The 22,519-nt window shown below is 51.4% G+C and overlaps 1 protein-coding gene across 1 annotated transcript; it reads left to right on the top strand.

The window, feature by feature from the left end:
* Positions 1 to 443: 443 nt before the first annotated feature.
* VSX2 (visual system homeobox 2) lies at positions 444 to 21,592 on the top strand. Its single transcript, XM_040559604.1, has 5 exons — positions 444 to 879; positions 1,896 to 1,980; positions 4,674 to 4,797; positions 19,097 to 19,277; positions 20,110 to 21,592. Exons 1-5 carry the CDS (start codon positions 444 to 446, stop codon positions 20,424 to 20,426), a joined length of 1,143 nt encoding a protein of 380 aa, XP_040415538.1. The 3' UTR covers positions 20,427 to 21,592.
* The last annotated feature ends 927 nt before the right edge of the window (positions 21,593 to 22,519 follow it).

The following is a 22,519-nucleotide window of genomic DNA, read 5'->3' as shown; positions in this document are numbered from 1 at the left end:
CCTGGCCCTACCCTGCTTCAAGGACGCAGCTCAGCGCCAACCCCGAGCCCCCTCCATGCACCCCTATTTCCCCCGGACCACGCATTTCCCTCGGAGCCCGGTCGGAGCAGGGAAGCCGGGGAAGCCGTTGTTCTCCCTCACGGCCCTGCTGCGCACCTCTCCCCCGGGGGCCGGGGCCGGAGCCGCGCTCCCGTGCCCGCGCCCCCCGAGCCCACCTCCCCGCGGCCTCCCGGGGGCCAAGCGGGGCCCGGGCCTTGCCCCACCGGGCAGCGGCCCCTCCGCCGCCGGTGCCGGCTTTTTGGCATCCCTAATCGCGGCTGGCCCCTGTGATTGGCTGCGCCGCTCTGACCCCGCTCGGGCTCCCGGCTGGGCGGATAAAAGGGGCCTGAGCCGGGGGCTCCCAGGCATTCCCGGAGCGGGCACCAGGGACCGACGGCCGCAGCATGACGGGCAAAGCGGGCGCGGCGCTGGCCCCCAGCCTGCCCGGCAAGCCCAAGCCCGACGGCGCGGCCGCCGCCGCCCCGCCGCCACCGCCTCCGCCGCCCCCCGCGGCGGGGGCCAAGCCCAGCTCCGGGCCCACCCCTCCCCGCTGCACCGGTTTCGGCATCCAGGAGATCCTGGGCTTGAACAAGGAGCCGCCGTCGCACCCGCGGGCCGCCCTGGACTCGCTGCCCGCCGGGCACCTGCTGGCGGCCCGCTCCGTCCTCAGCCCCGCCGGGGTGGGCGGCGTGGGCATGGGGCTGCTGGGGGCCGGCGGCATCCCCGGCTTCTACACGCAGCCCACCTTCCTGGAGGTGCTCTCCGACCCCCAGAGCGTCCACCTGCAGCCGCTGGCCCGGGCCCCCGGGCAGCTGGACAGCAGCCAGACGGCCAGCTCAGGTAGGCACGGCCCCGGCCCCCGGGGACTCCCCCCCCCCCCCCCCCGGGCCGCGGGCCGCCGATTTCGTTTCGGCCCCGAGGAGGAGGAGGAAGAGAACGGGGGAGGTGGGCACCGCACCCACCCCCGGCCGGGGCCGCGGCCGCGCTGCGATGGAGGGGCCGGGGGCGCCGAGCCCTGGCTGAGCGGCCCCCACCGCGGTCCCGGCGGCCCCATTTCGTTGTCGGGGAATTAGGGGCCGCCCGGCAGCCCCTTCCTAGACGGCGGCAGCCTCCCGCAGCCCTGCCCGCTGGCCCTACTGCTCCCAGGCCGCCTCGGGTCCCCCCGGAGCGCCAGGCGGCGGTGCCCGGCCCCGACCCCATCCCCGGGGGGCCCGGCAAGCGGGGCGCCGCTCCTCGCATCGAAACGGGGGGCCCGGTTCCGACCCCCGGCTGCTCCTTCGGGGCCTTGCCGGCGCCGCCTTGCCCGCAGCACCCCCCGGCCTGGGCACCCCTAGGGACGCGGGGCGGCGGCGGCCGGCTGCCGGCTCTGCCCGGGGTTATTTTTATTATTTTTTCCCGGTACCTGCCTCAACCCTTCTCTTTTCTCCCCTCCCCGGTGTTTCTGCGGGCTCCCCGCAGCGGGGCGGGGGGCAGCGGGTGCCCCGGGGCGGGGAGGGGGCCGCGGCTCCTTCTTTTTCCTACGGTTTTGTTAAGACCGCGGGGGCTTCGCCTTCGAGCCTCACGGCAGCGGCAGCCCCGGCAAACGACTCTGGGGCAGAGAAGGGACAGCGAGAGCCCGGTCCCGGCCAGGAGCCGTCCCCCGGCAGGGTACGAGCTCCCGGAGCCCCCGGCTCGGGACCAGCGGCGGGGCCGGGCTGGAGGCAGCGCCCGGCTGCGGGGCCCCGTCCGCGGCTCGATCGCAACGAAATCCTCGGCCGGAGCCGCAGGAACGAGCGGAGCCGCAGGGCCCGGGCCGGCCGGCGGGGGCCCGGCGGGGAGGGAGCCTCAGCCCACGGCCGCTGCCCTTCTCTCCGCAGATTCCGAAGATGTCTCCTCCAGCGACCGAAAAACGTCCAAATCCTCCCTCAGCCAGAGCAAGAAACGAAAGAAGAGGCGGCACAGGTAAGCGAGGGGCCGCCGGCACCGGCAGCACCGGGCACCGCCGCGGGATGCTGCAGCCGGGCGAAGCTGCCCGGCCCCGGCAGCCCAGGGCTCCCCCCCGGGTCTCCTTTCTTTTTCTTCCTTCTCCGCGATAAATCGGACCCGGGACGTGGCCGTAAGGAGCAGGGAACCGGCCGCAGGTGCCGTTTGATTTCGTTTCCCTGGCTGCAGTTAAATAGCCCAAACTGGCCCCTGCTCCGCCTCTAGCGACCTTACCGTGGGCTGTCAATTTCGATCAAGATTTAAGCATTTTATTACTTATAAATAAATGTTTTGCCAATAGATTAAATGGTCGGGAAGCAGGGTGTCTGCTTCCCGAAGCTGAAGAAGGCTGCTGAATTGTTTAAGGAAACGAAAATCCACTCTGGGAGGTAGTTAGGGGATTTGCTTTCCCCTCCGGAGCGGTCTGGGTAACGCACTTTGCCTGACTTCTCCCACAGTTAAAATGGGATTGAATTACCTATGCTTCACAAATGGAAACGAAAAATCCCGTGCTGGGTCCTGGCATTGCCATGGCCGGAGAGTCAGGACAAAGGAAGGCCAGGCACCATCACCGTGGGCGATTTAGGAATAATTAAATCAATCCCACCACGATGCAGGAAGGGTGGATTAAAAGATGCCCCAGTGAAAGCTTAGCGGGATGCGGGGTGGAAGGAGGCTGGCTGTCCCAGGAGGGTCCTGCTTTTCGTGCAACAGGAGGCTTGGTCTGGAGGGCACATCCCAAATCAGGGGTTCCTCCTGAGGAAATGTCGCAAGTTTGTGTGCTCCGGTATCAATCCGGATTCGTTTCCTTACCGGGCTGGGGGACAGCACAGCAGGAACGGGTATACAGGTCATGGTTGGGATGGATGAGAGGAAATGGAATTCAGTTTGGTTTAATTTTCATTTCTAGACAGCACCAAACCCGTAATATTTATCTGTAGTTGTGTATTCTGTAATAATTAAGAGCTCTAGTTGTACCATGCACAGAGGCAGCTGACAGGCCGATAGTCCGCAAATAGCTGCAGGATGTAAACAGCAAGAGGCAGCACGCGTTGTGCATTGCAACGGGGACAGGGGCTGAGAAGGGGGAACTTAGGCTGGATGTCAGGCAAAACCCTCCTGCTGGTGCGCCTCGCTGGGCTTCGGTGCCCTTCTCGCAGGAGGGTGCAAGGCAAATCTAACCTGGATCAAAATTGGAATCGCCTTTCCTCTGGTCCCAGGGAGAGAAAATGCAGGAGCTGGTGTGCCTTTGCTGTCCCGAGAGCTCACAGATTTGTCGGAGCTGAAGGAAAACTGTTTGAAAAGAGAACGGATTTAGGAGTGAATTTAAACAAGGATCTGATTGCAGGCAGGTCCCTCGCATTTGCATGCTGCTTTTGTTAGTAATGTTATTGATCTGACAGAATCATTTCGATTCTGAATAGCAGAGAATATTGCTGAGGCTTTCTGTTTATGCTCTGTTATGCTCTCTAGAATTGTATGGCTTTTCTGAAATTCTTATTTTTAAAAATGACTTTTTTCCTCCCTCTTGCCTTCACCCTTCTGGGACTTACATGTTTCTTAGTTTGGTAATATATTTAGGCATTTACTTTGAACAAAGGCTGCAGGGCTTTGTTGTTGTTGATTTCTTTTTTTTTTTGGTGGTGGTGATGGTTGGCTATGTTTTGTTATTTTTTTGCCATTGGATTGTTGATAGTTTTTATTGAAAATTGCATTTTGCATACAGTAGGGTTGGAGGGTGGGAATTTTAACAATTTTAACCCTCGGGGGAGTGGAAACGGTGTGAGATCTCTCATCCGTCCCCCAGAGAAGGGCTTTCATCCGTCTCGGCTTTCCAGCTTCTGATTTTTCAATCTGGCTGTCCTGAGATGAGAACTGGCTGTGCCGAGGCGGGCTGGGCTGCTGCCCGCCCAGGGCGGTCCAGGAGGATTTCCAGAGGATAATGGGGTAATGCAAACTGGCAGAGAGCAGCTAATGGGATATCGGTTTGGGTGCAACCCGTGTAAAGGCAGAGGAAGGGAGTTTGCACTGCTCCTGGAGGGGCACCGTCTCAGGGAAGGGCTGGATTAAAGCAGGAGGGAGCAGAGTGGAGGACAAAAAGCTTTGGAGGATTCAGGCGAGGACCAGGCTCCGGGGAAGGATGGCTTTGGCTAAGGAAGAGGCTAAGGGAAGCAACTGGGAAAGGACTCAGAGACACCCTCTGAGACAGGGTGCAGAGCGGACACTGATTTATCTCAGCACAACCAAAGGGTTAAGTTAAGAAGCCTCTGGATGCAGGAGGAGGGGGCGGCTCTTGGCCAGGGCTGGTTGTGGTCCTGGTGTCGGGGGCGAGGGATGGGGACACCCCCAGGGTCTCAAAGGTGGAAGTAGGGCTGGGGTGGGAGGGCAGCTGCCATCGTGGGTGCTCGCTGCTGGGGGGTGATGCTTCCAGCAGGAGGTCCCCGAAGGGGAAGGTGATTTGTAACTGCCCAGAGAGCTGTCTTCTGGCATTTTCTGGTTCTCCTTTCACCCTGGCACCTGACCTTTTGTGCTTAGAAACACAGGAGGTGGTGGGGGGAAAGGCTATGCATTATCAGGTTGCTCAGGTTTCTGCAGCGTCTGTGTCCATTTCTCTGACTCTTCATCTCCTTTGCTTCTTATGTTTTTTGATCAAAGAGTTTTACTCCCTTCAGGACAATCTTCACATCCTACCAACTGGAGGAGCTGGAAAAGGCCTTCAATGAGGCCCACTACCCTGACGTGTATGCTAGAGAGATGTTGGCCATGAAAACAGAGTTGCCAGAAGACAGGATACAGGTAACCATACCTCTCGCCCCTCCTTGTCCTGCCCCTCCTGGCCACATTCACTCTTCCCTGAAGAAAAGGCAGTGCCTGGGATGGATCACATTTATCTGAATAAATCTCCATGGGCTGTCCCCTCCCTGCTTTAAATGTGCGGGCAGCCAGACCAGCTGTTCTTTGCTGCTTTGTGTTTGGTGTTTGTCTGCCAACATGTGTTACATGTGGCGTGTTGTAATGGTGATTCGGGGTGTGTGCAGCAGAGGGAATCCTAAATCACTGAAGGGGAACTGGTGTGCGAGGAAAGACTGCAGAGTTTTGAGGTATTAGTGGTGAAGGCAACAAGAGCCTCCTGGAGACCAGGGCTGGATGGACAGCATGGGTGAGAAAGGGCTCGTCTGTGCCTCCTTGGGCACAGGAGGGTGCACAGGGACATGGCAGGCAGCTGGCACCATTGGGGGTGGCACTGCAGTGGGGTGAGTCCCAGGCAGGCGTTTGCACCATCTTGTCCACTGCATTTGCCTCTTCAAAGCTTCACTGAAGGTTTCTGGGGATCTTTCATTTTAATTATTTTTAATGTTTGGGCATTAATCATGTGCCTGTCCTGTTGTGCCACTGAGGAGGCAGAACAAGGCTGTGTGGAGTATTGCCACTGCATGGCAAATCCTCTAGTGGCAAGGAGCAACCCGAGCAGCGAGGCTGTGCCAGCACCAGCCTTCGGCATGTGGCAGCCTGTGTGCAAGCAGTCAGGACAGCCCAAAGAGCTGGAGGAGATTTGCACTGGCTGTGTAGTGTGGGAAGCAGTATGCGCTTTGACAGGTCCAACGTGAAGCTCACAAGGGTGGACCCCAGCAGCTTCTGCTGCCTCCCCATGTCCTGCTCCCACTAGGCTGATGCAAAAGGCACAGGAATGTAATGGCTAATTTAACAAAAGCAAGTTATGCTTCTTATCCTGTTGTGCTAGCAGCACTGCTGCTCACCTAGCCACTTGTAGATACCCTGTGTGCTGAGAGGACTTCCACCAGAGTTCAGAAACAATGGCCGTTCACCCAAAATCCTAGCTGATACATTAGGATTTTGCTCTGAGCAACAGGCCCCATGGTTTGCCTCTAGAGGGAGTGGGCTGGATGGAGGTTCACTTCTCCACTAGTGACCCCTGATGAGTAGAGAGGGAAGAGACCTGTTAGAAGTTGAGTGTTGCCTGCATCCACCGTCTGATGCTGGGCTGGGAAGAAGATCCTTTGGTTTCCTGTAAAGGGTCTTTTCAAGGAAGAGCTTCAGCTGGCTCTCACTGCAGTAAGGCTGAGGGAGATGTTACGGCAGACAGGGCAGAGCTGCACGCTGCAGGTACTGCATCAGTATCTGGGGCATCCTAGTGCAGAGAGCCAGTATCTTATCTGACTTAGGAGGGAAGTAGTGGCTAAGTCATTTCAGCTCTCTCTGACGTGCTGCCTGTCATTTTGCTGATGAGCAAATGCAACTCTTCCTCTACTGTAGAGTTTTTAAACCTAGGATTGCTATTTAGTGTGACAGCCCCAGAGATCAGGTCAGACTTGGACAGCAGAAGCCCCCTGTGATATGGCTGTCCTGAACATCAGGTGCTGCTAATGGCACAAGTATCACAGGAGAAAGCATTCCTGAGTGACACTTTCCCTCATTATGAAAGGGGAAATCAAGAGAAACAGCAGGATTTCTGTAGCATCTACTGTGTGAGAGCCAGAGCATCATGCCAGGGTGAGTGTCAGGACCATGTAAGAGTCCCAAGCACTACTGATGGGGGAGAAGTGTCGGTTCCCACTGATCTTCCCAGTAGGTCAGCACCAGACTGTCTCTTACCACATACTCTATGAAATCTTCTTGTCCATACCTTTCATTTTGTGTCACAAGCCATGACAAGATGATTCCAAGCTTTGGTCATGTTTCTTGATGTTTCACCTTGTCTTCCTTTTGACTTAGCTCCCTTTATATGAGCTTGTTTTTCCCCTTGTTATAGCACTTGCACTCTTTAAATCTGAACAGTTCACCTGTTTTCTTCTCCTGGCTGTCACTTTTGGCTTTCATCATTGCCTAAGCAAGCTGTGAAGATCTTTTCTTAAACCATTCTTCATAAGTAACACATTCTCTTAAACATGTGGAGGTTCTGGTTTGAAAGCCATCCTGTCTGCCAGTCCTGGTCTTAAGGGACTTGACACTTCAAGCTTTTTTTAGGAAGCTTTTTCTCCTCAGGCTTTTCCCTCCAGTATTCTGGGTTCCAAATGGCATTTTACAAGGATAGTAATGGCCCAGCCAGCTCAGACACTGGTGAGAGGTGGATGTTAGAGAAGAGTATGAGAGCAGGGCTAGTGTCTAGTGATATTTACCAAGTACTTTGACAGTGTCCTGGCATTGCGAACACATGTAAATATTTTAACATCTCATGGCAGGGACTTCCACAGCAGGACTGCAGGAGTGAAGTAAATCGTGCTTTGAATCTATTAACATCATTTAATGTCACATACTTCTCCCCTTGGAAGAGACAGCTGACAATTAATCTTTACTCCCTTCTTCATAATATTTATAATTCCACGTCATCTTGTTCTTGTTTTTTTTTCTTTGCATGTGTTTATAACTGCTCAAGGGAGCTCTGTATTTTTGCATTTTCTTTGTAGCTTGTACTTCCTCCCATCTTTCAGCATTGTTCTCTCCCTCTTTTTGGTCCTTAATGAAAGTGTTTTCTAAGATTGTTGTGAACATCACATCCTGTGGGCTCTCACAGCATTTCATGTGGGTTCCCACAGGATCCACACCAAAGAGTGATATCTCCCCCTTATTTTCATTCATGGGATTATTTCTCAGGAGGTAGTAGTCAAAGAGAAAGTAAATCACCTATGAAATTCAATATGAAAGTGAAATTCAGAGAGTGCAATTGAGAGAATGATATATAGGAACTGCTTGCGTGTAAAACCTTCAGCAGAACACTACAAATAGCCATCAGAGGCCAAGAAAGTTATTGGTTTGAGAGAACATTGAATTCAGGAAAAATATTCAAATCTTCCATTTAAAGAGAAGATGAGCATGTATTTTTTTTTTTTTTTCAAGGCAGCATTCTTTTGCATTGCATGCATCTTCTCCCTGTATTGAGCTGGCTGCACCTAGAAGGAACGTGAGCATCCTCCCACTGGGCAACATGGGAAAAGGATTTAATTTTCCTAGTGAGACACCAGTCAGACCAAATGTCACTGTGGCCATTTTGCAAAGTACTTGAAAAAGACTACATTAATCAATGCATTTAAAAGAATATTCAGAAGAGTTGAAGTGCTGCTATTAAAATAAACCCAGGCCATTCTGTAAAATGCAGGTGGGATAAATAGATTTCTGTGGGGAAGTACGTCCTTAATGGACAACTTGAAGTGTTCAGAATGGCCTCAAGCTGACAAGTATTCTAACACCTGACTTAAATCAGTGTCTTTCTCAAAACAGATACTCTTAAATGTAATGTGGATTTTTAGATAAGTTATCCCTATTGAATTTATTAATATGTGACATTTCCAAATTTTAAATGCCACTGTATAAAATATTAGAGGTCGGTAACAGTTTGATTTGGGATTATTGAAATAACTGTGTATGTTTGTCACTGCAGTATGTCTCTTACTGATCAAATGCATCAATTAATCAGATCAGGATTTGCAAAGCATAAAATCTTGACTGCCATCATGGGGACACTACATTCACTTTTGAAGTAAAATAATAATTAAAAAAATAGAATGAAAATAGCGAAAAAGGGCATTTTTTTAATTGATAAATGAATATATGGTGCTTATGTGGATGAAGTGTTTTCGGACAATTAAAATTTCTCAAGCAAGCAAAAGGAAAAGCCATGGAGGTGTTTGTGCCATGTTTGGGGAGTGGGGATTATCTGTGTATCCAGCAAGAGGTCACTCAGCTAAGGAGTCAATTTTGGCTAAAAACAAAAGAGAACCAACTAAAGCTGTAATTGGAAATGTATTGTTTTGGTTGCTATCAGATTAACACGTTTCAGTATCACTCTGTAGCCTGTTAGAAGCAGAATGGGAATGGAAGAGCCAGGAGGGTCAGTTATTTGGAGGGAAACATTCACACCAAGAGTATTTTTCCAGGAAAAGAGGCTTAGCTTGCTTCAGTTGTGCAGATATGTTCAGTATTTAGGGATGAATGTAATTTGGAAAGACGTGAAGAACCTGTATTGCACTGAGCAGGAGTCCGGTAGTGAACCCATGGTGTCCCATCAAGAAACACGATACAAAGTGAGAAGGAAGAACTGGCTCTGTGCAGCTTCAGCAGCCCTGGCTTCTCGCTTTCCCAGCTTGCTGAAGAGCATTGCTGCAGGTGCTGTTGGAGCACTGGGATCTGGTCACTTCATCCTGCCCTGCTGCCCATGCCTGCTGTGGGCTGTTCCTGCTCCCATCTGTTTCCAGCTTTCTGTGGGTACAGGAACCCTCCTGAGACGCCCCAGCATCTCCTTTGCCCAGTTGTAGTATTTAAAACACAGCTCCTGGATGCATGACACTGATAAAGAGGATCCTGGCTGCCAGGGCTTGCAGTACAATCAGAAAAGTATTATTTTTGCAAAGGAATGAATTTTAGTCCTAATCCCGCAGCATAAGTGTGGAATGGGGATGATCGTTCCATGCGGTCACTGACCTTTCCTGAGTCTCTGCCTGGAATGGCTGCCAAGGCATTTCTTAGTGCTGCACAAAGTGCTGTTTCTGTTGATTTTCCTAAGGTTTTGAGGTTCCAGTCTATCACAGTTACTCTCAATAGGTGAGGACTGGTGAGGCTATTCTTGCTAAAACTTTGGTTTATTCTCACACTTGTGCCAGAATGAGGCACAGGGCCAATGGGTTCCCACCCATTTCTCTACAAAGCAGATTCATGGCAGTCATGTAACTGGAGATAAATTACCAGGGTGAGTAGGATGGTTGGAGGTAGATTACCAAGGTGATGGAGAAGCTGAAAGAATTGCTCCTGTGTGAGAGACAACCATTTCAATACCTTTATTCTTATTTTATTTTTTTAAGAGCCATGCAAGAAGTTAATCATGCGATAGAGCTGAGGAGCCAGTGCTGGCTACCTTTCTCAATAATTCCTGAGCACTGGGGCAAGCCACGGCAGTGCGATACCAGAGAAATGTCATTAACTTCCCCTATGCTTTTAGAGATGTAGGAAGTGTACAAGTGAGAGCAATAAAACTAATCAAACTTACTGGCTTGGTGAGAATATGATTATGAATGTTTCTCATGGCGTATGGTGCATCTCTGCCTCCATGTCTTAATTGGTATGTGAGGAGTTCATCTACTTTGCTGCCTCTTCAATATCATGCTCGTGTAGTTGATCTAAATTCATATTAATTTCCATTTTTCAATTAAGAGTTGTTTAATTTGGCCCTTTCTGTAATGGAGTGTTTTCATTACCCTTTAACTGTGGCCCATTTTCAGCCCATGCGCTAGAACTTCGTTTATGAGTTAATTACCAGAGCCGTAAACAGAGGGGCTGGGAGGTATGCAAGTGCAGCACTCTGTGCAAGCCTTCCCAGAGGGATTACCAGCTGAAAAGTTTTACACTGCTTGAATTTGTGCAGAGAGAGGGAAATATGAGACGGGAAAGAAAATGGAAGGCCTGAGACATCTCCTCAGCTTACGGTGAAATGGGGACTTTCCTGCCTGTCGCTAGACCATGCAGGTACCTGCCCAGCTTGTGGGATTTTCCCTGGTAGAACGGGAGCTGTGGATGCAATTTAAAAGACCTTTTTTTTTGTGCAGAGTTGCAGGCATGGAGGTATGTACACTTGGTAAACCCAGGTACCGCTTTTTCCCTCCGTGTCCAGTCCCTGAGTTCCATCAGCTACAGACCAAATTTCCAAATGGGACAGAAAATCAAACTAAAACAACCTTACGTGTCCTAGTCCGCTACCTTCTACTGTGTTCCTTGCAAGACGATTATGGCTATCACAACATAAAAACCACTGAGAGGAAAGACAGGCACCCAACAAAATATACCATAGCCCACTGCTGTGAAGTGCCTCTGTAAGGACTTTCTCCATCACGGGTGGGAGAACGAGGAATGGCTCTGCAGGGTTAATGCCAGGCTGTGACTACTCAGGCTCTCTTCCCCACGTTTATCCCACTGTTTTCTTAAGAGCAGTAACAGTTCTCTGAGTTAGATTAGGCACTGTGGTACCTTGGTCACTTAAGCTCTTCTGGAAACTCTACCCTCAATCTCTTTGCTAGGAATACTTGCATTCACTCCTCCTTTAAATGATGAACTTTCTTTTCTCTCCTCCGACACCTCTGCAATTTTTCACAACTTATTTAAAAAAAAAAAAAATTGGGCAGCCCAGCAAGTTCAATAGTTAATTCCCCTCCAGCCTTTGGATGCCTGGCAGAGGGACCAACTGATGGCTGTGTGTTCAGGTTTTCCTTTAATGACCCTTTATTATAAAGTTTTCCTCCTTTCCTGACTTTGAATACAGATTTTTTTAACAGTTCAATAACAGAGGCACTTTAGAGACACAGTTAATTTACTCTTCCCTTTATTTCTTAATGGATCTATTTTTCTGTATAGTGTTTATCGTTTACCCTGATAGATCTCAACAAGTTCTTCTGATTCTTCTGGCAGCACAACCCCCTCTGCCTTTTTCACTGTTGTTCTTTGTGGGTGTTCTGTGAGCCTGAATTTGCATGGGCCTGTGAACAAACGTCAAATATACTCCTGTCTTCCTCATGCACCAAGCAGCTCAGAAGTCTTGTCCTCGATAGACATGCAGATGACCTTTATCTGTGCATGCGTGGAGATGGCAGGTCCTTCTGAGGAGGAGAAAAGAGGACCTGAGATGGAGAACAAGCTTGATACAATATCCTACAGCAAGGCAGCTTCCAGAGGGCACCTCCATCAGAGGCTGTGGGAAAGCATGCGGTGCTCCTCTGCCTGCTGGGGGTGGCATTACCCCAGGAGCTGCAAGAGGTGTTCATCTCAGGGTCTGCCCAGTGTGAGAGCAGTTTGCTCCCCACTTTCTCTTTCTCTGGGTTTCTGTTAGGCTCCCAGCTGTCTGAGCAAAGGCCGAGCTGTGAGTAAATACGTGTGCAGTGTTGCTGGTGGAGAAACAACCCCGTGACTGAGAGCAAGGCTTCAGCGGCTAAGTGTGCAACAGGGGGAGGGTGCCTGCCTCGGAGACCTTACCCTGGGTGGTCTAAGCGTGGGGCACGCCTGGGAATGCCCTGCTGAGCTCGGATGTGCTGCCCTGCTGGGAGCAGCATCCACAAGCAGCTTGTGTTTTGCCAGCCCTGTGGGTTGCACCATTCGTTGTGCTGTGCACTAGCCCAAGGTGACAAGGTCAGCTACAGGCTTCAGTGACACAGCTGCAGTGAGTGCCCAGAGCATGAGCCTTCTGGAGCCGTGAGGTGTCATGTAAAAAATTCTGGTGTCCAAGGAAGGCTGATGTCCCAGGCTCTGATTTTAGTGCCCTTTGAGAGGCCTAAGGAAGGGGTATGTGCCATTTCTCCTTTTAATACCTTGACTCACCTAGCTCCAAGCTGGAGGTGACAACATGATGTGTCTCCGCATGTTCACAGAGAGCATTGCTTATGGATGTTTATGAAGACCCACAGTAAGGTTTCCTCTATGCCAGAGGAGGTGCAGAGCAGCTTTAGCTTGGGAAAATGAGGCAAAATCGGGTTACCAGCTTGGTTAATGGAGGTCAAGCTTACCGTCAGCATTGTGAGCACCTGTAGGAAGATGTTCTGTGCAGCATCACCCCTTGTGCCAATGGCAAATGTCTCCCTGGGTTGGTGTGGACTGGGATGACGGGTGCACCCTTGCCAGCTTTTCCGTGTCTATTTTGCATCCACACCCCTGATGTTTTTCCTTTCCTTTCCAACAAGTGTGAGAAAACATGCTACTGCATGAACTGGAAGGCCAGGTGAAAACCTCAGGTTTGCCAGGGGGACACAATTAAGACATGTTCCCTGGTCACGAGGGATTTTTGCCTCCTTACACCCCCTTATTTGTCTTTGGATTTTTATCTTTGACTCTGTGCAAGGGATGGGAGGATTAGGGTCACAGCAGTTGGAGAATGCACTGAGGCCTGTAGTGAGGTGAGATACTTACAGCTCTAGCTGCATTACTCAGAGTGCAACAAATAGCTATATCAGGCCCACTTTGTGCTGTTCAAAGTGGGATTCAGAGGCAAGCATGGCTTGCAAGAGCTGCAGCACGGTGTTGCCAGACACACTGTTGATGGTTGTCATACTGAGCCTGTGTTCAGAGTGCCTTGTGCTAGCCTAGCTTAGAGGATACCCAGGCTTGGACGAACCACTGCCTCTTTGCTCAAGAGGGGTGAGTCCTGTCTCACAGCTCATCTCAGCCTGTCTGGCTGGATCTGTTGGCCAAGTGGGTCAGACACGACTCCAGCTATCACCAGGAAGGGCTCTTGCCATGACGTGTGTGGGAACTGCTCTTTCTAACGTGAGCTCAGAAAGTTCTTTCCTAGTGTCAGTAAGTGGAGGGATGATGAGCCCGTGATCAGCCATTCAGGCCATGTGCAACCTTTACTACTCTCATTTAACTTCATATCCGTTTTACACCAGCCATAGAAAGTGATGTCACCATAAACAGTGCCAATAATTTTGACATTACTTTTGAAAAGACATCAATAAACTGTTGCCAGGTGTACACGAGTGGTGCAGTCTCCACCAGCAGCCTGGGGACAGGAAGCTTTCCTGGGACAGTCGCTGCAGAGCAGGGAATCAGGAAATCCCGGGACCCTGTCAGGCCTTACACTGTCATGACAATTCATTGTAAAGCCCCAGAACATGTAAGTGTGGATGGGGAGATGCCCAGGGGGAGATATAAGGTTATTTCTTGCATTCCCACATCCTCAAATTGGACCCTGGCCATGTCTGGTACAAGGGTGAGGACATCACTGTTTTTTTCAGTGGAGGTTTTTATTATTTTATTTCAGTGGAGGTTTTCACTTTATCTACTCTCAGTTTAGAGGCTTGGATTGGAAAGGGAGAAAGCAACCCTCGACCTGGCAAAGGAACGTGCTGGTGTGTCCATGTGTCCGTGTCTGTGCGTCTGTGCATTTGCTTGTGGCCATCTAGTGGACGTTCCTTCCAGCATGCACTGCCTTGGTCTGGGACCATCTCGTGCTCAATCCGTCAGGCTCGTTAATTGAAAGAGCCCTGCTGGAATACTACGTCAAAGGTAGCACGTGAGATTTGGTGAAGCAAAAAATCACCATTATGTAGCCTGGTGTTTTCCTTTAAAGGATGAAGAATGAAGGAATGTTAACTTATTTGTCATTGTTGATAGAAAGACAAAACACAGCCATAGCCAGTACCAGCTCCCCTGGCTGTGTTCCCCAGCTTGGAAAGCAGAAGCCGAGAAAATGAGTGTAACCAATAAAAAATTTAGGTTGTGCTTGGGCACAGAAGCAGTACAGAGTCACACTCTAGATACCTTAAAATATCCCTTTGCTGATTGAGATTCCTGGTCCATGGGTAGCCTCAGGCAGATTTCATTCTTTAGTAGACAATGTTTCAGGAGCTGATTAGGTAAACAAACTAACTAATATGATGAATGCGGATAACAAGGACACACTGAGTCTTATGTCCCTTTGCAAAATGAGAGATTCCTCCTACCACAATTTGCTCTTCTGCACCATCAATAATACGAAGGAGTATCAGTCATCATTTGGGATTCAGAGGAGGAGCCTGGCAAGAATAACCTTCCTAGTCTTTACTCCAAGGTGCTGTAACCCTGCGGTGTGGTGCATAGTGCCTAAGAATTGACTGCCTTGGGCAGTGGACACTGGGGATGACAATTAGATGAGGATTAGGATTGGAAACATTCCCATTTGTAAGGCTTTCCAGTACTGCTGGTTTTGGTAAGGGGTCGGAGAAGGACATGCATGTGGAACAAGCATCCAGGAGATGATGCTGAAGGTGCTGGCATTTGCTACAACAAGTGTGCCCACATGGGCCAAACCCCGATGCTAGTGTGTCCTGTGGCGAAGAAAATGCCTCCTTTGGGATGGTGTCACAGTACGGGAACAGCTGTACTGCTGGTAGCGATCGGCAGAGATAAAAGTTTCACGAGCACTGAACATTGAAAATACCGTTCCTACATCAGTGAATTACACCCCTTTCCTGCCTAATGAAGGACAGGCAGGAAGCAGGGCCAGGTCTTTTTCTAAAGAGAACAGGAAAGACAAGAGATGAGACAGAGAAATTAAACTGACTGCAAACGGAGCGAAGAAGGAGGAGTCTTGCAATCTTCAGTACTGACCAGCTACACATGGCTGGATGTCTGGACCAGGAGAGAATGTGAGTGCTGAGCCTGAGGGTTATGGGGGCACTCCAATTTTGGAACCTACGACAGCACAGCTCAAGCAGCAGTGGGCACAGAGGGCTTCACCTGGGGCGAGGAAGCTCCTCTGAGCACTCTGTGTGTAGGTAGAGAGGGTCTAAAAGGAAGCACTGATCAGTTTACCCTCCTGCTCAAGATACTCCATTAGCCTCCTCTGGAGCCTGGCCAGCTTCTCTTCCCTTCCATGCCTTGCTCATCTCCACCCATTGCTATCTCTGCCCCTTCGCTCCCTCTAGCGTTCATCCTTACCGTACAATATCCTGCAGTGCCTTTTCTTTGCACATCCTTCTGTAATTCAAATGCTTTTTATACTTCTTCTTTACATCACAGAAATGCTTCTTCTTCTCATTCAGCTCCATGTTGAAAACTGACGTATTTAAAGGGGCTGGTTCTTGGGTTTTCTGGTCATTGCCTTGCAACACCAAAGAATAGCAGGACAGACCTGCCCCCTTTACTGTTCTGTTTCTGAGGACAGGGATTCTGAAACAAGCTTCCCATCTTTCACAGAGGTGCTTTTGTGGTAATAAAAAGATGTAAATCACCTTAAGCTGTTGACTTTTGGTCCAAAAGACACCTTTGCTCATCAAACTGTGATAGCTTTGCAAAAACATCAGATGTGCTTCAGTAAAGGCAGTCTGAAACTAGCAATAGGTTTCAGCTACTGCTCATGAAGCGTGGAAGTGTAAACTCAGTCCTTTCACCATACCCTGTGATGTACCATGGAGAACCAGAGGAAAGCAAGTGAGAAGAAAGCTGTGTGGTAAATAAGGTGTTTCACAAAGCTGAGCTGACCCATATGGGGGGAAGGAACAAGTCCAAACATGGACAAACCTAAACATCCCTTGAGGCAGACCAAATTTTACATTGTGAAGTTGTAGAACAAATATTTGAAAACAAAGACAACTGCAGCCAAAGAAGACACAATCCCAAAACTGCAAGTAAATGAAAGTGAAACAATCTCCAATCAAGGAAGGAAATGTGAGATGCCAATAATCAATAACTGCATTTTCAGAAGTTGTTACTGATGCACCAACACTGCTGAAAATACCCCAGAACTACTAACACTGTTTAATTCTTCTCAGACTCAAGGCACAGGAAAATTTTGGTAACATGTTAAGAAATCCAAAGAAAAAGTAAGATTTTCCAGAAGGACATGCCACTGATGGAACCATTTTAACGAGGGCAAAATCCCAAGAACAGGCCGCAGAGAATAATATTGCCCATCCATAATAGTGTGGGGGCTGCAGGTACTTGGGATGGGGTGGTGGTAGAGATGCTGGTTTGGGTCCTGACCCCAGGAATATTCGATATTGAGCACCACAAGTTTCACACGAGTTCATGCCTGAGGTTGAGATATGGGCACTGGCATCAAAACAAGTTGGGTAGCCCTCCTCATTCCTGTTATGCTAGAAATTCTGCTATTTCAAAGTTTCCTTATTTTTTTTTTTTTTCTCTCCAGTCAAAACCATGAGGAAATTCCCCTCAAATCTCAAAACTCGATTTGGGAAATCTCAGAATGATCTTCCAGAGGTGTTGATGTCATTTTATTTACTCATTTTTACATGTTACGTGGATGAGATTTAAATACAACATTGAGAAGAAAGCTATAGATAATTCTGATTGCGCTTCCTCTGGCCGGACTCAGCTTTTCCATGTGATTGTATCAGCATTTTTTGACAGACTTTTTTTTCCCCACAAATTCCAGTCAAAATTGGGCTGCTGGCTGCATTTGTTTGTCCATGCTGTTGGAAAAGGGATGCTCTGGGATAGCAGGTTTAGAGGCAGTAGTGGGAGAAGCTACTGCTGTGACATGGCTGAAACCCATCTGGGGACGACAGAGGAATGGGACATCGGGGAAGATGTTTTGGGTTTCAAGACAGGAGGAAGAGAGAAGGGAGAGGTGATAAAAATATCAGTGAGGAGGCACCTGGGTAAAATGACTGAAGTTTGTTTTAAAAGTGGCCCAGTTGGTAACTGATGGAAAAAGCTTTGCCTGGCTGAAAATCCAGGTGTGGTAAGTGGTGACAAGAGGACACACGGATGGAGAGGGAGTGACCCAGTCCCCTGTGGCTCTGCCAGCCTGGCACTGAGACCGAGATCAGGAGGAGCGCACAGCCTGGAGCGAGAGACCCTGCCACTAACCCATGCATTGTGCAGGCACCCCGCACTGGGTCTGGCCACAGAAATGGTCGGAGAGGGGACGCTGAGCCCACCTGAGGGTCCTTGCTCTGGTCTGGCTGGATTTACAGCCACCAGAGGTCCAGGGGATTGCCTATCGACAGAAGGATGGTGTAAGTCAGTTTGCTTTTCATACAGAGGAGGTGCTGACATGTCATGTTTCAGGAAGCAACCTGGCTGTAACATCCCCTCTGCTGTGCACAGCTTGTCTTCTGCCAGGAGAGGTAGGATCACAGCCTCAGAAACCACGTCCCCACTCCCCGGGGAGACAGATTGTCCCTGTCACACCAGTGCTGGGGCGGCAGGCAGAAGAGGCGAGTTTGCTCTACACCAAAGGGACCTTGTTCTGCGGCGAGGTTGCAGCGAGGCATTGATTTTGTGGTCCCCATGGCGGAGCTGGGGGTCCCAGGCCCTGCCGAAGCCCCCTAGTGTTCCCCCCTGCAGCTGGTGCTCCCCCACAGCTGTAGGCGGCGGAGGCAAGAGAGGGTTAAGCTGTCAGCTCTGTAATGTTAAACAGGTGTCAAAGGCACCTCCATATATCTGCAGATTGAAATCAAATTCTTTGCAGTATAAAAAGATAAATTACCCAGGCGATTCCCGCCTCATCCCACTCATCAGGCCAGCGCCAGACGGCAAGCAATTTTTTTTTTTAATGTGCTAACGACCTAATCAAGCAATCAAGTCGGAGAAGATTGCGGAGTGACCCCGAGCATCCATCTGCCAGCGAGACCCCACCATTCATTTCCATTCTGCCGTGTACTTTCCAGGAAAGGGAGGGAAAAAATAGGAGAAAAAAAAAATCCTAAACAAATTAACACCCAATTTTCTGTGAGTCTAATTAGTTAAATGAGGAGGTGTTTGGGGTGTCCGCGGGGAGGGAGGGGCTGCCTCTCAGAGAGGGGACTGGTAACTCCATGGCATTAATTAGCGCAGGTCAATGGCGTGGTTCCCCAGGGACCAGCTGCTTTAATTTCCCGTGATATTTCAGTGCCTGAGGCCCATCGATTCAAACTGAAATTAACTTATTTTTCAATCAGGCCTGGGCTGCCCCTGGGGCTGACTCTTCCTTTGCCTCCTTCTGAATAGACCTCGAGCAATTTTTCATCTAAAGCTGATGCCTCTGCTCTGCAGGAAGGGAGGGGATGCGGGGAGGGAGGAGGGCAGGCAAGACAAGAGGGATGGAAATCGGAGAGCGAGCACTAATAGATTTCTGCGAGCACCCCCCCACTGCTGCCTGCACCTCCGCTCGCTGCCCCCCAGGTCACAGCTCGGAGATTATTCTGCCAATTTTCTGAGAAGATGAGGGGCTTTTCAAACTGGGAATTCAGGGCGAGCTTTGCGGTCAGCCCCCCCTTCTCTCCCCTCCCCAGAGCATGCCCCCCGGCCCAGCCCTCCCCGCAGGCACCGTGGTGCACAGCTCCTCGCTGCGGCTCAGGCGCTCGGTAAATAATGAAAGAAAATCCCAGGCACGAGAGCCAAAAGCCATTGGAAAAAGACACCGCAATGGCAAATTAATTACATCCTGCAGGGAGGGGTGGGACCTGCTCTCAGGCTTGGCCCTTGTCGCTTCTGCAAGGGAGGGTGTGGAGAGAAATACCCGGCAGCTGCTGCATAGGGGAAAAGCCTCCGTGCTCTCAGGGGGGGTGTACGTGCACCCTTCTTCACCCCCATGCACAGGCACGTGTGTGTGTGCAGGAACGGGACCGTCCCACCTCCTGCTCCCATCACCCACATCCCTGCATGTCGCCCACCCCAGGTTTGGTTCCAGAACCGCCGGGCTAAGTGGAGGAAGCGGGAGAAGTGCTGGGGCCGGAGCAGCGTGATGGCCGAGTACGGGCTCTACGGCGCCATGGTGCGTCACTCCATCCCGCTGCCCGAGTCCATCCTCAAGTCGGCCAAGGATGGCATCATGGAGTCCTGCGCACCCTGGCTCCTGGGTAAGAGAGCCGCTGCCCTCACGGGTGGGTGGTGAGGGGGTCAAGGTGAAGGGGGGCCATGAGGAGGAAACCTGATGCGGAGAGCATCAAACATGGGGGGGACTCGCCCTGTGACACCACTCATCAACTAGCCCCAAATGCCTGCTGGTGCTTGGACCCTGACCTGCAGGGAGAGGGTGAGCTCCTGGGACAAGCAAGGGGATGAATGCCCTGCCTTGCCTGGGGTCCCTGTGAGGCTGTGTGGGGTGCCGGGAGCCCCCTGTCCTCACCATTGCCCCCCTCCCCTTCCCCAGGGGGCCCCCGTGGTCCGTCCTCATGCTCTCAGCACTCAGGAGAGTTGCACCACTGCCTGCTTTTGCTTTGTTTCCTGTGGAGAAGGGGTGGTGGATGTAGTGGGGCTGCCCTGCCATGCTCTTGCTCTTTGCTTCCCGCTTTCTGACCTTTCAGGCTGATTCTGCCCCAAAACTGGTTTCTCGTGTCCTAACGATGGGCTGTCCTATCCTCCTGTCTGTGTGAAGCTGGGGGAGGCAGGAGGTGGGTTGTGGGAGGAACAAACTGATAGGGAAAGGCAACAGGAGACCTTCCCTGGTCCCAGTGAGCAAATGGCCCCAGGGGTGCAGGCACCCGCTGTGTCTGAGACCCTTGTCCCCACAGAGCCGGGGCTGCCCTTGCACGGGGCCAGAGCACCCGGCTCACCATGACTGCTGTTTGTAGCAAGGGTTTCTGCTTTTCCTTAATTCTGGCCTCTCTTTATCTTTGCTGTTTTCAGTTCAAGATGGCTTTCCCATGCCCAGGCGCTTTTCTAAACCCGAATACCAACAATTCTTTTTAGGGATGCACAAAAAGTCTCTGGAAGCAGCGGCTGAGGCGGGGAGGAAGACGGAGGTGGAGCGCCAGGCCCTGCCCAAACTTGACAAGGGTGACAAGGAAGAGAGGGGCCCAGATCCCAAAACCGCCATTTCCCAGGAGGAACTGAGAGAAAACAGCATTGCCGCCCTCAGGGCTAAAGCTCAGGAGCACAGCACCAAAGTCCTGGGGACCATCGCTGGGGACACCCCCAGGAAGCCAGAGAAAGGGGAGGAGGCGGCGGAGGACGAGAGGCAGATGGAGAAGTCCAGCGTGTCGCAGAAAGAGGAGCAGCTGATCTAGGGGGTGCAGAGGCAGCAGGAGACAGCCCCGACAGACACTGTGTCCTCCAGGGGCTGAAGCTGGCCAGGTGGCCCCTGCAGCCCCCTCCTGGGGCATGGGGCTCGGCCTCTGTGCATGGGGCAGCCCCAAGGGTCACTCCCCTGGAGCGCAGCCCTGCCCCTCGCTCCTCTGCCCACAGGGCCTCCCTCACCCCTGCCCCTTCCTCATCTCCATCGCCACCCCAGGGGGGACCGTGGCTCCGGCCCCAGGCCCCATCCAGCCCCCTCCAGGCTGGCTCAGCCTGGCTCACCTCCTCCTCCTGCCCTGTGTTGCTGCTGTGCCCCATGCCCCAGCCATCACCCGCTGCCCCAGCCCTGCCTTCGGCAGGACGAGCCTGCGGCCCTGTTGGCATGAAATGGCGAGCCTCCACCGCACGTCTCTCCTGACCCAGCACTGCGGGCTGTGAGTTTGGTGTGGTTCATTTTTGCCTCCTTTATGAGGGGAGACACAGGCTTTGCCCACAGACGTGATGCCACGTTCCCACCTCGCGCCTCCAGGTCACCCCGGCCCACGCCGCCATCTCCTCCACACATGCTCAGGGGCTGAAGCCATCATGGTGGTGGGCGCTAGAGGCCGGTGCCACACTATTTAGCTCAGCATCCCTCGGGCTGCAGGGCCAGGCACCATCTCTGCAGCTTCTACCTCTCTGCACAGCAAGGCCTGCAGCCCTGGCTGTAAAACACGCTTGGGGCAGGCTGCTCCCGCAAGGCTGGCAGAGACGGCTAGGTGTGTCTGTATCCCAAAGGCCAGAGCCTCCATTGCAGAGAGGTTGAATGCCGGGGAAAACATTTACCACTTAAATTATTCTAGGAGATAGAACCTAATTTGCCAAACTTATTTATGGAATTGAATTTGCCCCGCTTGCCCTCTGAGTGCTAAAGGGAACGACAGCCATGCAGATATGCCCCTGACACATGCTGTAATGTGTACATACGTCTCCTCGCTGACCCCACACGTGCACACACACAGACCCACACAGCCAAACCCGCTGTTTTTTGCAGTGCCCCATGTTAACATCGCCCTTCCATCCTGGTCAGGCTGTGCTCCCCAAGGACGATGTAGGACGGTCACTTCCACGCAGCCCTCTCTGTCCCGCTTTCAGCTGCCAGCACCCTCTCCCCAGAGCTGCTGTTTTTATTCTGTCAAAATTGACCCCCTTCATACAGCCCCATCTGTCTTTGTCCCCAGTTTGTTCAAAGTTCAACGTGTTAGATTATAGCCCGCGGTGTGTAAATAATGTATATACAGTGAGAAAAGAATTCAGTATTGAGGTGTTTGAGATATGGAGCTGTAACAACTTCTAGTCATTCAGAACCTGTGATTTATGTGCCATTTTCTGTAAAGATATGAACAAGAATAAAACTAAACTGGAATATTGTGTATGAGTCTGGTCACTTCTTCAAGGCAGATGAATTCAGCCAAAGTGGAGTTGGGTGTCAGGCCTTAGACAGAAAGCATTTCAGCGAGCTCCAAAGCAGCATGCAGAGAGACTGACATCTTCCTGCCCACCCAGATTTGGAGAAGATGGGCTCTCCCTTCTCAGTGAAAGACAAAGCTGGGGAGGGGGCACTCATCCCGGGGACAGAACCTATGAATTTTTTATTCATCAGTTAGAGAGAAGGGCATAAATGGGGAATTCCAGCCGGGGAGCTCTGGCTGGAGAGCAGTGGGAACCCACACTGAATTGTGAGAGGACCTGAGGTATGTATGCTCTGCTAAGGGTGTCTGGGGATGCGCTCATGGAAAACACTGATGTCTTACAGGGAAAAAAGGCTGAGGTGGAGCAGGTGTGCATAGGAAATAAGAGACTGTGCTTATGCAGTGATGAGGATGCGTGGGCTTGGCTTTGTGGAGGTGCTGTAACCTACAAGGCTGCATTTCTCCAAGAGACAGTGCCTTCATAGGTCCGCATCTAGCTCTGAGGGCAGCTTTGATACAAATTCAGGTATGTTTGGGATGGAAGGACCTGTTGTCAAATAATGACTGTGTACCATGTTGGTGTCCAGCTTATTCACCAGATGTATCGGACCTGCAGACCACGAGGGATATCGCCA

The sequence above is a fragment of the Cygnus olor genome, chromosome 5, assembly GCF_009769625.2.
Source record: "Cygnus olor isolate bCygOlo1 chromosome 5, bCygOlo1.pri.v2, whole genome shotgun sequence".
Taxonomy (NCBI): domain Eukaryota; kingdom Metazoa; phylum Chordata; class Aves; order Anseriformes; family Anatidae; genus Cygnus; species Cygnus olor.
The sequence above is the reverse complement of the archived record's forward strand: the minus strand, read 5'-3'. Positions and strand labels throughout refer to the sequence as shown.

Bases quoted from the DNA above. Each gene is read 5' to 3' on its own strand.
- VSX2 (XM_040559604.1), top strand. From the start codon at position 444: ATGACGGGCAAAGCGGGCGCGGCGCTGGCCCCCAGCCTGCCCGGCAAG. The intron at 880-1,895 runs GTAGGCACGGCC...TTCTCTCCGCAG, and splicing joins CAGCCAGACGGCCAGCTCAG to ATTCCGAAGATGTCTCCTCC. The intron at 4,798-19,096 runs GTAACCATACCT...CGCCCACCCCAG, and splicing joins TGCCAGAAGACAGGATACAG to GTTTGGTTCCAGAACCGCCG.